General features: G+C 39.2%; 1 protein-coding gene across 1 annotated transcript in view; it reads right to left on the bottom strand.

The window, feature by feature from the left end:
* Nucleotides 1-14,899, bottom strand: part of akap12b (A kinase (PRKA) anchor protein 12b) — a 53,935-nt gene that overhangs the window by 21,427 nt on the left and 17,609 nt on the right. Inside the window, exon 2 of the mRNA XM_086264212.1 lies at nucleotides 2,044-2,119. Coding sequence (XP_086120338.1) covers nucleotides 2,044-2,119 — 76 coding nt within the window. The remainder of the gene's footprint in view (nucleotides 1-2,043; nucleotides 2,120-14,899) is intronic.

Genomic DNA, 14,899 nt, shown 5'->3' with positions numbered 1-14,899 from the left:
GTCTCCCATAATGCATTGCTGCCTTTATCAGGCTGCGCAAGAGGAAGAGCGCTGCTGGGATGTGAAATTCTTCCATACCTTTTGCTCCTCTATCTTCTCTCTCTGTGTATTGTGTAACTCTCTTCCTTTCACTCCCCTGTACTCTTCTAATCTGTAGCCTTGAAAGTTCTTCAGAACCTCTGATGTTTTCAGTTTTTTGTCTTTTTTGTTTAGGTCCGGCTTACTGAGAACATCAGGTGGAATGGGGTCAAATAAGACATTGTTTTTTTTTGTCAAAGTCAAACAAAAGACAAATTTGATTTCTTTTTTTTAAGAAATATTATATATATGCATTGGGTTCAAGTGAATCTCCATGTAAATTTTTAACTTTCCAATTTGGAACAATTAGCAGGATGGACCACGGATCTTAAGCCTGGGTGAAGGCAGTGCTTTAAAGCAAATTTGTGTAACGGCCAGCACAAGGTGACTCCTCTGGCTTTAAAAAAGCCCAAATTTAAAGAGGTTAAGGATAAAATTACCAAGTTTTTCACTTGATCTGCGACCTTCAGTATGTACCTTCCTGATGGTCATGGTCTTAATCGCTAGTTTAAAGACTTAATTAATAAAAAAAAATCTTGAAAAAGAAGAAAAATCAGGGTATATTGTTAGAGACACCCCTCATTTATCACAGATGATTTTAAACTGACTACAGCCAAAAGTCTAAGATCGAGGGTTAGAAAATCAGGTCTTCAGAAACAAACGAGTCACTTGTGTTCAAAAAATTTAATTATTTTAACCTAAATTAAATTATTTGGTTTTCTACAAATAAATTAACTAATCAGCAGTTTCTATTTGTGCATACGACCCAAGTACATCTAATAAGGTAAACATCTGAATACCCTCTTTTCTGCTCTATAAATTTCCAAATAGTGATTAAATTAGAGTACAGGGCCACAGAAGCAACTACTTTCCCAACAGAATTACTCGCTCAAGTCTACATGCCACATCAACTCATACAATCTGTACTTCGGCACTGAGAAGAGTATTGGGTTACTCTATGGATGGACAGATTTGCTTCATTAAATACCTTATTAAATAAGTTATTTGACAGAGTAGTATGTGACATATCTCTGTGTTTTAAGTAGTGTAGGGTTACTCCTTCCCCTGGGCCATAACATATTATGAAGTGCACAGGTTGCTTTGTGCTGGGCCCTGGGTCATGGCCTGATAAATATTTAAGGAGGGCGTACGTGCCCTTGCAGCCATCCCAGACTGAGCGGGACACGATAGAGATAGCATTAAAAATAAACAAACGCAGCTTTAGTGATGGACAGGCGCTGCAGGAGATGAACAGAGCAGGTTGATGCACATGTTAAAACTAATTTACACAGTTTATTACTGTTTAATGCTTTTAAAAGATAACTGATTTACAATTTCCTTAGAATATCTTTCAAAATAAACCATTTCTCTTTAGTAGGTCTCATTTGTCAGAAAATAACAAATGAGGCTTACTTCTGTATAAAGAATCTTCTACCAATCAATATTTTTATATTTTCTTTTGGGAAATAAATGTTACTCTTAATTTTATTGAACAAAATAGTTAGATTTCTGCCATTTTTCAAGAGATATATGTATATTCACAAAAGAAGCGAATGCAAGTTCAGTTCGAATCCAGTAAACTGCTAAGCTAAAGATGAAAAAAGAGAGTAAAGGAGTATCTTGGTATGTGGGCATGTAAGAGCGAGTGTGTGCGGCTCCAGTGAGAAAAGCTCATGTAGCTGTCCCTTGTGTGTTGACAAAGGGATTAGGTTAGTATCAACTAGATCATGCAAAGCCATGAAGACATTTGCACACAAGAATTCTTCACGCACACACACTGAAAGCAGACCTCACACAAACAAGCTTACCTTCTGCTGCTGCTTAAGACATAGGACAAAACCCCAGACACAAACACCCACACACATGGTCACCGCTTAACCACATTCACCAAAGAAACAGCTCCCAAAGTCACACACAGAGTAAATAAACACTCCAAGCAATACAGAAACACACACGCATACACACCTTCTGCTAGCGTGTTGTCCTCCGAGTGTCCGTTCAGGCTAGTCATGCTGGAGATTTGTCCATTCTTCTGCAAAGACTGAAAAGAACAGCAAAGAAAAACAAATAAATACATTTCACACATATAGCATAGTGCTGTTAATTCTCTTTAAAGGGAATGTTTAACATATGTGGATACACATATATTTCCCGACTTTAAGATATCTGTTTTCCGTTTGCTAAGCATAAAGCTAGCATCGGATATAGCAGCTTAGCTTAGCACAAGCTAACATAAAAACTGGAAGAAGGGGAAGCATTTACTCAACAAGTAACACAATCAAACTTAACTTAAAGAAACTTTACAGATTCTTTAATGTTGCTTATGTTTTGTCTGTGGTCACTGTGAAGCTAGGGCAGCAAGAGACTCGTTTAGCTTTCTGTAGCTTAGCATAGAGACTGGGAATAATTGGGCATGAGGAGAAGCTCAAAGACACACCACCAAAACCTCGAAAGCTTTCTAATTATCAAGCGTTATAGTGTTTGTTTAATCTGTAAATGGGAAGAAATGTAAAACAACAACTGGCTTAGCAATAGAAATTGCTTGCTGGAAGTATTCCTTGGCAGCAGGCTGTCTGACCACCCACAACATTTGTTAAACTCCCTATAAAACCACAGACTGTAACAGTTTGTTTATAGATTAAGCAAACAATATTCAAAATGTTATTCCAAGAGCTTTCCAGGTGTTGGTATGAGAGTGTTGGAGCTGTAATTTGACCCAGCAAACTGTTTTCATTTGTTTCCTGTCTTTGTGCAAGAAAAAACCTCAAGCCAATTTAGAAATATTAAATACCAAGCTAGTTTTGCTGGTGAATTGAACAAACCAGAGTTTGTTGATGCTACTGAGCCAAATTTTTTAAGTTAACAAAAAAAAGCAAAAACTATGATTACATGCTCCTTTTTTTTTATTCTTAGTGATTCATTAAAAATCGGATAGTAATGATGTAAAATTTGGGTTTGAGTCAACTAACCTAATGGCCTCTTTGCTCAATAGCCTCTCATTAAATTAAATTAACATCAAATTCACCACACTGAAGTAATTATTTTACAAAGCACACAGTGACCAAATCTTGAAAATAGCTACAGTAATTTTTTAGTACTCAGAAAAAGAGAAAATACACCAAAATCACAGCAATAATTTACTGGGTTGTTTTTTTTTTTAAAGTGGCTTTTCTTACTTGTTTTTTGTAACATGGACGAGTGTGTTAACAGAGTTAACAACACACAGCCGGGTTCACAGGACTCTTATCTGAGGATCTGAGCATTGACAGTTTTTCTGGCTGCCACCAACTCTGACTGACAGGTGGACAATTGCAGGCAGGCCCAAGCTTTTGTCCTTCACAGCCTGGGGAAAAGGAACCAGAGCCTCCCCACTGAGGTGCTAATATAACTAATGGACAAGTCGGGCTCTATTCCCGATTTCTCTAGGAAAGCCCTGAAAAATGACACCACGAAGGAAACAATCTGCTTGGGACAGGTCAGAGGGATGAACTAAAAGAAAATGGGACCAGATTAGGAGAGTGCAGGGAGACTCAATCATCACCTGGAGGGATGACCGACATGGTGGTGTAACCACTTGGTGTACAAGGACAAATGGAAAGGATGAGGACAACAAGACAGGAAAAACAGATTAACAGATTAATTCTTTTAGATTTAATTAATTCTTTTAGATTTGAAATAATGAAGCTGAAGTTTGATCAGAGAAATTTCCTGCAATGTTAAAGATCAGCCAATAGATCCTTGGCTGACATGGTTTATATTTATGGTTTTATTTGATCTGTGATCTTTTAAAGTACTAATCTTATTTTTTCTTTTCTGTTAGCAAGAACACCAACTTATGACATATGGCTTCATTATACAGAAGATCTAGATGTACAAAAGTCTCATAATTGCCTCTGAACTCTGTCAATACTGCAACCATGAACATTTCAGTACACTGAACTTTGTTGAATTGGTCAAATATCTTACTTGTTTGTATTGGCTTATAATGAGCTGTGAAATCAGTCATCTGAAAACATGTTTACTTGAAAAGCACAATGCAGTCTAAGTTTTAATCATCGCCCAGCTCGTACAGCAAAGTTCAGTACCTCATCGTGAAGTCATGAAAAATTTGATTCTTCTTTCACTCGTACTAAAACGTTCATCCATCCAGGAATGTGATACTCGAGTGAAAATTTGCCAACCGCTTGTTTGACTTCTCAATTTTCTATACTAGAAGAACGAAAATTTCTAATCCTTATCTGATTCAAAGGCTGGTCTGATCTATTGAAAAGAGAAATAAATGACTCAAAGCCAACAAATGTGAGTTGTTTTTGGAACTGTGAGGCCTGTTTCACAATATGTGCATCATGCAAGCTGCAATTTGCTGCAAGACATCATTTTTTCCTTTAATTTTGACATCTTTCACCGATTAAAACCCTAACTACAACCAGTGCATGAGCTTTCAAACACAGCTCTCAAAAGTTCCTGGAGTTTCTGAGCAACAATGTCTGTAGGATCCCACCGTCTAGATCTGTGTCTAAGGTTCGCTCGCAAAACAGGGTAAAAAGAGCATTTATACCCCATTCATGTAAAATGAAATCTTCACTCAGTCAAATGCTTGCATGCAGGGGAGGGTGGGGCTGTCATTTTTGTCCTTTTCAAGCCATCAGGACCTGTGATCACATTTAGCACGTGAGCCATCAACTCTCCTCCAACCCTGCGACATTCCCAGGATTCCTTGTCCCCTTCACCAAAATTCCACAGGTCCACTAACACCTGACTCCACCTTCTCCAAATGTTCACGTCCCTTACCCGAACATGGTGGGCAAGGGAAAGTATCCCTAAGAATTTATGCATATTTGGAAAGAATTTGCATCTCATAATTTTGAAATGCAATGAGGGTGGTGGTTGTGGGTGCAGCGTTTCTGGTCATCACACAGGATTAACCTTGCAATTAATGTCTGGATGTCTTTTTATTATCACGTTTCTCTTTTGTTTTTATTTCTAATCACAAACCGTTCAGTTCAGTTTTTACCAAAAACTGCTAATGCTGTCTATCCTTAACTAAAAATAAGAAAGTAAAGTTGATTCATAAAGTGTTTTTCACAGACATATATCCACAAACTTATTATCAAAGTAATAAAAAGTGAGAACAGTCAAGACCCCACAGTTTAGAAAAATAGTGTTAGAGGAGAACTCAGGCTAACAAATAAATTCCTGCCAGATAAATATGTGGAAAAGCTGTTTAATGCCGAGCCAGAGATACCAGCCCTTAAGCCTATTAAGTGACATAGTATGGTCAAAGGCCAACCTGATACCATTAAAAGATCGTCACAGACCTTTAAAAGGGAAGTCTCAGTGGAATTGATGAGGATAAAAAATTGTAATTTACACAATAAGCATCTGAACTGAATTTTTCCAATAATTTGCTAATAAATAGGCTTATTATTACCACCAGAGCTGGCTTCAAGATGAGGTTTATACTGTAGCTCAGCAAAATATTTAAGAAAATTCAATTAAAAAAGTTTGCATTTGATATAATATCTAAAATATTCAAATATTGAAATTTTTCTCTGGTTGGGTATATATACACATGAATGGATGGGCATGTAAAATTTGGGAACATGTAGATTTAATGTCACACTTTATAGAGAAAACAAATGCAAATTCCTATAGAAACCGCAGCGACACTTAACAATCAATTTTAAACTTGGGTTGTCTTTAGATTGGAATTTCATCTACTTTACAAATCTCTGACCTGAACCACATGAGCAAACAGATGATATCTTAGGTTTATTTTGCATCAAATTAGTCTCAATTTTGCTGTTTATGCCTTTTTTAAATCTTACCCAACAATGATGCTAAGCAAGGATAGGGTTTCTTTTTGTCAAGGTTTTTAATGTCATATGAAAGGCAATACTATCTATGTGCATCAGCATGTGACCAGGTAAGGATAGACATTCAGTAATGTCATATTATGTCATATATACATTCTTGAAGATTGAAAATTTTCTTGGTATTAAAGGAATTTTTCTTGCATTTTATTATTGCATTGAACTGAAAGTGAACCGGCCCAAACACTGAAAAGTGGTGTGACGCCTGAGTAACTCTGAATTTCTTTTCGAGTGTTTGGACGCAATCAGTCACCGTTTCACTGCCAGTTGTGCATTTTTTGATGTCTGTCTGGTCAGCATGGTGTGCCACAAAGATCTAAAGACAGACTTCCTGCTCGGGAAAAAAAGTGCACAAGGAATGGCCACATAACGAAATGTCTGCTTATGAAAACAACAGCATGGAAAAAGTAATCTCCTCTTGTTTTTTTCCATGCTGTTGTTTTCTCTTGTCTTGTCTCCTGTGTAATATGATCAGATTTAATTTAGCCCAATGAAAAACATTTGAGAAGTCACATTTCTGTCTATGAATAGATTTGATTATTTTTGCTGTCTAGAATGAGACCGCATAAACTGACAAAACAGCAAGATAAGACACAGCACACATGAATGCATATGTTTACTTGTAGTATTCATGCGGTAGGGTAGCACAGAGTCAGAGAGAGCGAGTAGTAGTAAACACCTCCTTCCTCTCTTACAGCCCCTTTCACCACTTCTAACATGTTCCTGTCTCATGTTCATTTATCCCAAGCAGCCTAGCACTCACAGAGTGATTTCATCTTCCCCTTCCTTTTCTTCAGCCTCTTCCACTTGAGGGATTACACATGCATTAAGCACTTTTTTGTAGCACTTACCAAACCTGCTGAGTCACCATTTACACTTGCAAAAAAAAGCTGCAGTTTATTTGAATTGACCTGCACTGGCAGATGGGCATGATGTCTAACATATCAGAAACCAAAGTAGAGATCTGGTGACTGTGGAGGTCATTTGAGTACAGTGAACTCACTCTCATGCTGAAGAAAGCAGTTTGAGATCATTTAAGCTTTGTGACTGAAGTCAGGCAACCGTTTTCTATTCTTTTCTTGCCCAAATTTGGTGAGCCCATGCAAACAGAGGACAAAGGAGGGGGGAACAACTAAGCTGTAGTGCCTCTTCACCTCACTGTACAATACCTTTTGTGCAATACTTTTTGTAAATAGTCAACAGTGCAATAGACTCAATACTTGAAATGTGCAATTCACTTGTATTTTTATTTTTTATTCCTATTTATTCTATTTATCCCCTTTGTATATTTTATTTATATTTGTTTCTGTATTTATATATATGTGTGTGTGTGTGTGTGTGTGTGTGTGTGTGTGTGTGTGTGTGTATATATAACAATTCTGTAACTGTAACTTCGGTCGTTGCTGTGCTTTTTTTGGAAATCGAATTTCCCAGAGGAACCCACCCGAGGGATTAATAAAGTTCTATCTTATCTTATCTCTTAACTACAGCCTCGGTTTCCTGTTCTTAGCTGACAGAAGTGGTGTGGTCTTCTGCTGCTGTAGCACATCTGCGTCAAGGTTTGATATGTTGTGTCTTTAGAGCTGGCTTTCTGCATACCTTCACGGTAATTTTGAGTTACTTTTGCCATCAACAAGTCACTTCTACCCAGAAAGCTCCTGCTCATGGGATATTTTCTCGTTTTCAGACCATTCTCTATAAATCCATGAGGTTTAGTGCACCTTCATTAAAGGAATTATTTAAATTGTAATTAGTCTGTGAAAGCAAAAGGATTCAGAATAGATTTTCTTTGTGCTTTCACTTTTATCTTCATTTTATCTATTTTTTTCCTATACCTCTTATCTGGCTCTTTCATTTACTTCTTGGCTGCGCCTTTGCTCATCGGCTCCAGCATAGAGACAACCTGCTGTCTTCTAAATCACTTCACAAAGGGCAACAGAGGAGATTTATATCCTTTATACAGAAAGCAGGAGAATGGAGCTAATGGGGAAAAAAAGAGGGTGCCACCAATGGCATGTTACTTCTTAAAACCAAGCATGTAGTCTAAGATATTAAGTTCTGTAAATAAAGTTTGATGACCCTCCTTTTTCCTTTAAATCTCTAGATAAAATAGTCCAGGGATGTCTTTAGGATGTTATCTAAAAGTCTACAGTTAAATGACCCTTGAATTGTTGGTGAAATTGATTTAGGAGCTCACATGTAGAAAAAAAGCAGAATCTTTTGGGTTTATAGTCTGGATTTGTTACAGTCTAATCGAAAACACCTGTTCTTTTGAAGCTCTATCGCAGACCTTCCCAAAGTGTGGGGCCCGCCCCCTAGGGGGGGCGCAGAGCCATTGCAGGGGGGGCGCGGTATGAAAGGGGAAAAAAAACCAACGCTTGAACACTGCTAGCACGGGGCGCCCACACAAACGCAAAGCAGGAGATGAAGCATAGCTGAATATGTTTCCAAACCAACTTCATTCTAAGCCAAAGACTAGAAAATATGGTGAAGCATGTCTGCCCTTTGGTTTCACCTGCACAAGTGCCAAGGTAGGCCTCCCCTGCAGAACTGGTTTTCCCTTTGTTGGGAGCACACGCTGGGCTCTTCAAATCAGGGACAAACAGTAGCCCACATTCTTGATTTTTAGTTCACAAACACTTGTTGTAATGACTAACTACTCCTGACATTTTGGAGATGTTAGCTCTTTATACAGTAAAGTTACAGTGGGATACAAATAATATCAGGCTGATCCTGCCACGATTTGTTCCCCTGGTTCAAATCACAGACTCCTACAGCTGTTTATGTTTTTAAACCCATTTTGCACAGAGAGGCATTTTTTGAAAAATGTATTGATAGCTATGTTGAATATTATTACACAGGAAAAAAAACAACTACATGTAAAATAATTACACGGTGACGCCTCTGCCTTTCTAAATGGAGCAGTGGCGTGTCCAGCGGGGTGGCCTGGGGTGATGATGATCAGGCCACCCCCCCTACCAGACTGGCCACCCCAGGTGCCACCCCGAAGCTAAAACAATAAAATTCAATCAAATATCAAATGTACGATTATGTTTTCACAGTGAAGCTCAGATATCCGAGTGTAAGTGAATACAGCATCAGCTTCTGCACTATGAGCATAAGGTTAGCAAAGGTAGGACTCGGAGAGCCAAGCACGAAAGACAGCACCGCAGAAAACAATTTTTCGGCGAAAGAAAATGAGGAGAGAATAAATGTCCCTGTAATTAATATTAAGTTTGTTGAGTTTAGTAAACTTCGGTGAAATTAGAATACCAAGGAAAAAATAACACTTAAAGAATTATTGCAACCATCGAATATTTCAGACAGTAGGCTACTGGGGGGAGCTAGCATAAGAGTTATGAGTTATAAGATATAATCCAAGTCGTAACATAGCTGTATGGAGCTGCAGATTTGGTTGCAGGTTAACCTAGCTGGACTGGCCATCGGGCATACCGGGCATTTGCCCGTGGGCTGATGACTTTTTTTTTTTTGTAACGGCATGAACAATGAGAGTGGTGGATTGGCCAGATGCTGGCCGATGTGTAAAAATAACTCAGTTGTTTGGTGGTGGCTATGGCGGAGCTTCCACAGAGGCCAGCAGGTGGATGAGGGAAGGGGAGGCAGGAGGAGAGACCCGAGGCAGCCGCCAGTCCGAGTGTCAGGTGAACTGAACTTCAGGTAAGAAGTTATGACCTGCAGTCTATCTGGGTCAGATATAAACCAAGTTTAGGGGTAGTTTATTTTCGTTGTGCTGACTTTTTACAGTCAGTTACAGAAAATTCTTACTAGCTAGCATGACAGAGTTTCTATACAGCTGGGTGGGTGCTATGATGTTACTGATAGTGAACTTTATTTTATTCATAAGTTTAGTTAGTAGAGTTGCCAATGGCTCCTTAAAAATGGAATGGTCCCTCATTCAGAGACAATATTACGCGTTTCGTATTGAGCTGAGAAGAGACACAGTTTGTCCCGTACTTTCGCTATAATGAAAAAAAGACACAAAGCTGGAGTTATTCTGTGTCTTTGCTGCACAGCTGCCTCTGCTTCTCTCATTCTCTCCCCCTCCCTCTCCAGTTCCTACTTCAATCATGAAACTGATCAATGATCAGCTGATCGGCTTTTCTGATCGGCTGGGTTCCTCTTTCTGCGCCAGAAAGAGGAACCCAGCGGATGTCGCGGTAAACAACAGCAGCACGTTTAAGCTTGATCAGCTGTTGTTAGAATTTATTTAACATTAATTTCTAGTATCAGCTGATGTTTGCTGGAGCCACAGCTGTAAAAACTGCTGGTCATGATTTCGGTTTGGATTTGTGGTGAGAGGGAAACATGAAGATGAAACCAGGAGATGTCCTTACTGAATCATCAGAGCTGAACAGGTGATGGAGAAACAGGTTCTGAGAGACAAATAACACCAGGATCCTTTTCTAAGTAGCTGACAGCTGGTAACTGTGCCCGATTTCTGTCCCAGTCCAGCCCTGCAGGTTAATACTGGCAGTGTCCCCATGCCAGCTGACTGTATTTCATCATCAGCCAGTGTTGTTCTTTATCAATATTACCAAAGTTTACCATACGGCAGCATAGAAAGTATTTACTTGCTTTCAGGTTTCATTCAAATGTTAGTCTTTTCATTTGTTTCCCCACTTTTTTCCTGTTTCAAAATCAAACACCAGTTTGTGAGAAGATTATCTTCTTTTTTTAATACGCAGATAAAGTTTTGCATTGGCACTGGCTAAAAATGTTCGTATTTTAATATTCAAAAATGTTTTGCCCAAAACATATGTGCACTATATGTCAGTAAAAATACCATGCAAATATTGCTGTCCTTGAATGCTGAATAAACACTGACAAAGCACTGATTGTATCTCTTGTACTTTATCAACGCAGTATCTAAAAACTTTGCACCGTAGTGGTTAAAATCTCATTCTAATAAGAGTTAAAAGCGCATTCGGTTATTAGGTTTATAGGGTTATTGAATTATGGTTAATGGTTGGTAGATTTTTTTTAACATTATCTGCCAATTACATCTGCCACCCTTCTCCAAATCTGTGCCCCTACCTGGCCCCCCCAACAAAAATTTTCTAGACACGCCACTGAAATGGAGGGACAGTAACTGCGTGTGTGTATGTAAGCATGTAAAAACTGAAGATAGTCATAGTATTTTGTCTCTCTCTGCCATTCTGCAATTCATCTCATGTAAACAATACACACAGCGTGACGTGAAAAAAGGCACATACCTTTGACGTTGTGTGACGAACTCTGTATTCCTCGTCCACACGTAAACACAAAAAAGGAGTTTTAAAAAACTGCGTTTTCGGGGATGAAACAGCTGCGTTTTCAAAATCATCCATGTAGGTGTGGACGTAGCGTAAAAGAGTTAGTAGTTTATTTTATTACTACCTGTAATTTATTGCAGATTACTTGTATTTGCTTAATTATTTACTAAATGTTTGAGGTGTGACATAAACCGCAATGTAGCAAAATATGGGTGTGTGTAGTTGGAGGATGTGTTTGTGCGTGCGTGTGTGCGGGGGAGGGGCGCGGACATTTTTCTTGTAAAACAAAGGGGGGCCCAGCAAAAAAAGTTTGGGAACCACTGCTCTATTGCAATTTATGCAACAAGTTAATATCAAGTCGGCTTAAAACCCAGCTCATACAGCCGAGCAATGGATGAAAATAGCTTTTATTGGACTGAATACATTTTGAAATCCTTGCAGAAATAAACAGATACAGTAGGCTAATATTTTCAGTCTCGCCAGGAAAGTACCTATAAACGTCAATCATAACACACAGTAAGGATAAAGCAGAAATGGCAGTAAATTTACTCCATCCAGCCTTTATGGTCATTTTGTTGCCATTATAATGGGAATTATGCAGTAAAGAGGAAATATTAAATAGCCCAAATATTAAGAAGTCTTCTAACTGTCTGTGTAAATGGCTGTGCTGAAGTTTAGTAACACTAGCTGGGATGTCAGGATTATTCTCAGAAGGACACATGCACACAAAAGCAAACTGGGCGAATGAGATAACAGGCTTAAAGGCTCCCAGTGGACTCGTATTTTGCCCGGGATAGTTAACGCGACAACCTCTGACCTCCGAGGTGTGGAAAGGGTCTCTGAGCAAACGAAAGGGGGATGACACGGGCAGAAGGGGTGACTGGGAAACACGGAGACAGGAAAGATAAAGACAGGGGTTTAAAAATTTCCAGTACTTTTTGTGACATTTCTATCAGTTCCCACCAGGAGGTTCCTGGGGTGCCATGACACCATCATGTCTGCCGTCGCTTACGTCCTCCTTCTCTCTTCATGTTTCTTCACCCCTGCCAGCCCCCAAACTATTATCCCTGACCCCCACATTCAGTACATACCAAAGATCAAAGCCTGACAAGACCCCCCGACGAACACTCTCGCTGATTCCACATCCCATTAGCTCTGCTCAGGTGCTCAAACTCAACACCTGCGCCTCTGTGTGGTTTGAGGTGAACTAGCAAAGCACTAAGTAAGTCAAATGTTTCTGGGGATTACAAGGTGGAAAGGTTTTTCTGCCCTCTTTCACTCCAGCTATCTCATCCACTTCTGCTCTATAAACAGAGCAGGTTTGCCACTTGGAGTATATTTAATGCAGCTTTCGGGAACCCATCCGTTACCATGAATCTGTCAACTTTTCCCCCCAGCAAACACACAGGCACAAGCTGTATAAGGAAATAATTCCCTGCTCCTCATGTTTGTAAGAGGCCCAGTGTGTTTTTATGTGCGATGGTGTAGCTGCCAAATGTTTTTACTCTTTTATCTTTAATGGAGGAGGGTCACATTCAGTCTTGTGTTTGGCTGAAAGTCTAAATTAAGTTTGGTAAAGACCTGCAAATTGCAAAAAATATAATTTAGACGTTCAGAATTAAGTTAGTCAAACTCAGTAATATGCTTTTAAAACTTGCTTTGGATTTCATCACCTCACAGTGTGAGAACAAATGAGTGCATTCAGGTCAAACTTGAGTGAAAATGTGAATGTTAGACTTAATTTAAATTCTGCAAGCTAATGCTTTTTTTTGTTGGTTTAGTGTAGTGGTGTCCAAACCCAGGTCTCGAGGGCCGGTGTCCTGCAGGTTTTAAATGTGTCCTTGATCCATCACAGCTGATTCAAATGGCTAAATTACCTCCTTACATGCCTGGTAATGAACTAATCATTTAATTCAGGTGTGTTGACCCAGGGTGAGATCTAAAACAGCAGGACACCGTTCCTCGAGGCCTGGAGTTGGTCCAGCCTGGTTTAGTGTATGGAAGTTTTGCAGACACGTGACTGCTAACCATGTGACATTAACCTGTCAGCCACTTTGGATGTGATAATCACGGTGACAATGTAGGATCAAGTGGATTAAAGCTCCAGGTTTAAAGATCAACCTGTTACAATCTGGCAATCACAGGTCACGGGGGGAAAATGAGTATTCCTCAACTGGTTGCTGGTGGTTGATGGGAGTTGCTGAGAAAATGATTGGGGTGGGAGTCACACATTTGTTCATAAGTCATTTGGGTCATAATGGAGAAATGGGAGTAACCGACTGGTTTCTGGCACAAACCTTGTGATTGATTTGGTTGCTACTTTATTGCTGCGGACGCCTGCAGTTTGCACGTTAGTGGCAGACTTGTCTACAAACACTGGTCATCTGCTCCCCGAGGTGTAGTGAAACTGTGAAAAGTGCATCACAACCTGGAAATGCGACAATTTGCCTTCAAAGTAAAAGCTGTTTCTTTTGAAACATGCGAGCTGCAGCTCAGAGGGACAACTCTCACTCTGAATACAAACCTTCACCATAGTTTGCCCCACATTTTATCAAGTCTTTGTACTACTGGGCTAGCAGTTAGTGAGGTTTGACATGTACAAAGAAAATCACTCTAACTGTGTTAGAAAAAAATCGGATCCCTGACATTTCATGGAAATTTATACAAAATTTCAGCACAATGAGCAGAAATTGTATGACAGAAAACGAGTGTTTGGGAGCTCCGGCAGCCAGGCTGGTACTTTCTTCACTTTTGGGGTCTTGGTCTGTTTGTATTGTTCTTTAGTCATCTGTGGCCAGCCTTAAGTCTGGTGGTCAGAGGACCCTGTTGCAGGATTCAAAAGCATGTGAGGGAAATAACTGAACTGCTTTTAATTTGACAAAAAAGTCAAAGTCCAAGACAGATAAACTAAACTGGGAACTAGGAATGAAGCATGAGGAACCATACAAGAGATTTAAAAAAAAAAAAAAAGAGCGGTATTCCAAATCACAAGAAACACGGGGTGCATAAATGGATGACTTGACAAGAGGAATAAACTATAAATACACAGGGGGATGAGACACAGGAGAAAGTAATAAGTGTTGCATAGACAATAAAGAAGGTAGAAGACGGGGGAAGTAAAACTAGAACAATTCACACAGGAAACAACCTTCAAAGTAAAACAGGAAGTGACAAAGAGACAAATTAAGACTCCGGCATTAAAAATAAGACGAAACCCAGCAACTATAACAAATACATTAAAAATCAGTGATAACCATACAGAAAATCAGCCCTTTTGAAGTGCTGATTTCTTACCCAGCAGTGGCTCGCCTCCTGCTCTAAGCAGCAAGATTTAAAATTAATTAAACACTATCTAATGCTTATTTTTATTTGTCTGATGACATTAATCCACAATCAGCTTATTAGAGTAATAATAGTACAGATAAAGCTGCAGTCCTCCATCATGCTCTGTACTTTGTAAATAAAGTTATGTGTGGCCAAAATTTTTTGCATTTTAGTGTCGAGGGAGAAATATGTCACTTACAGCTTGCAGGCCCCACTTTACCAAAAACACAGCAAGGCTGTGGTGTCCCTGACCTCACTGTGGTAAAAAAAAAAAAAAAAATCCACTGTTTGTTTACGTAACAGAGAAAATAAAGAATTTCCACAACTCAACTGTCGTTGTTACAACCGACG

The sequence above is a fragment of the Aulonocara sp. 'chitande type north' Nkhata Bay genome, linkage group LG15 (assembly GCF_057382095.1).
Source record: "Aulonocara sp. 'chitande type north' Nkhata Bay isolate Kocher_YH1m ecotype deep benthic linkage group LG15, A_spYH_male_GT1.1, whole genome shotgun sequence".
Lineage (NCBI taxonomy): Eukaryota > Metazoa > Chordata > Actinopteri > Cichliformes > Cichlidae > Aulonocara > Aulonocara sp. 'chitande type north' Nkhata Bay.
This window is presented reverse-complemented; position numbering and strand designations above follow the sequence as displayed.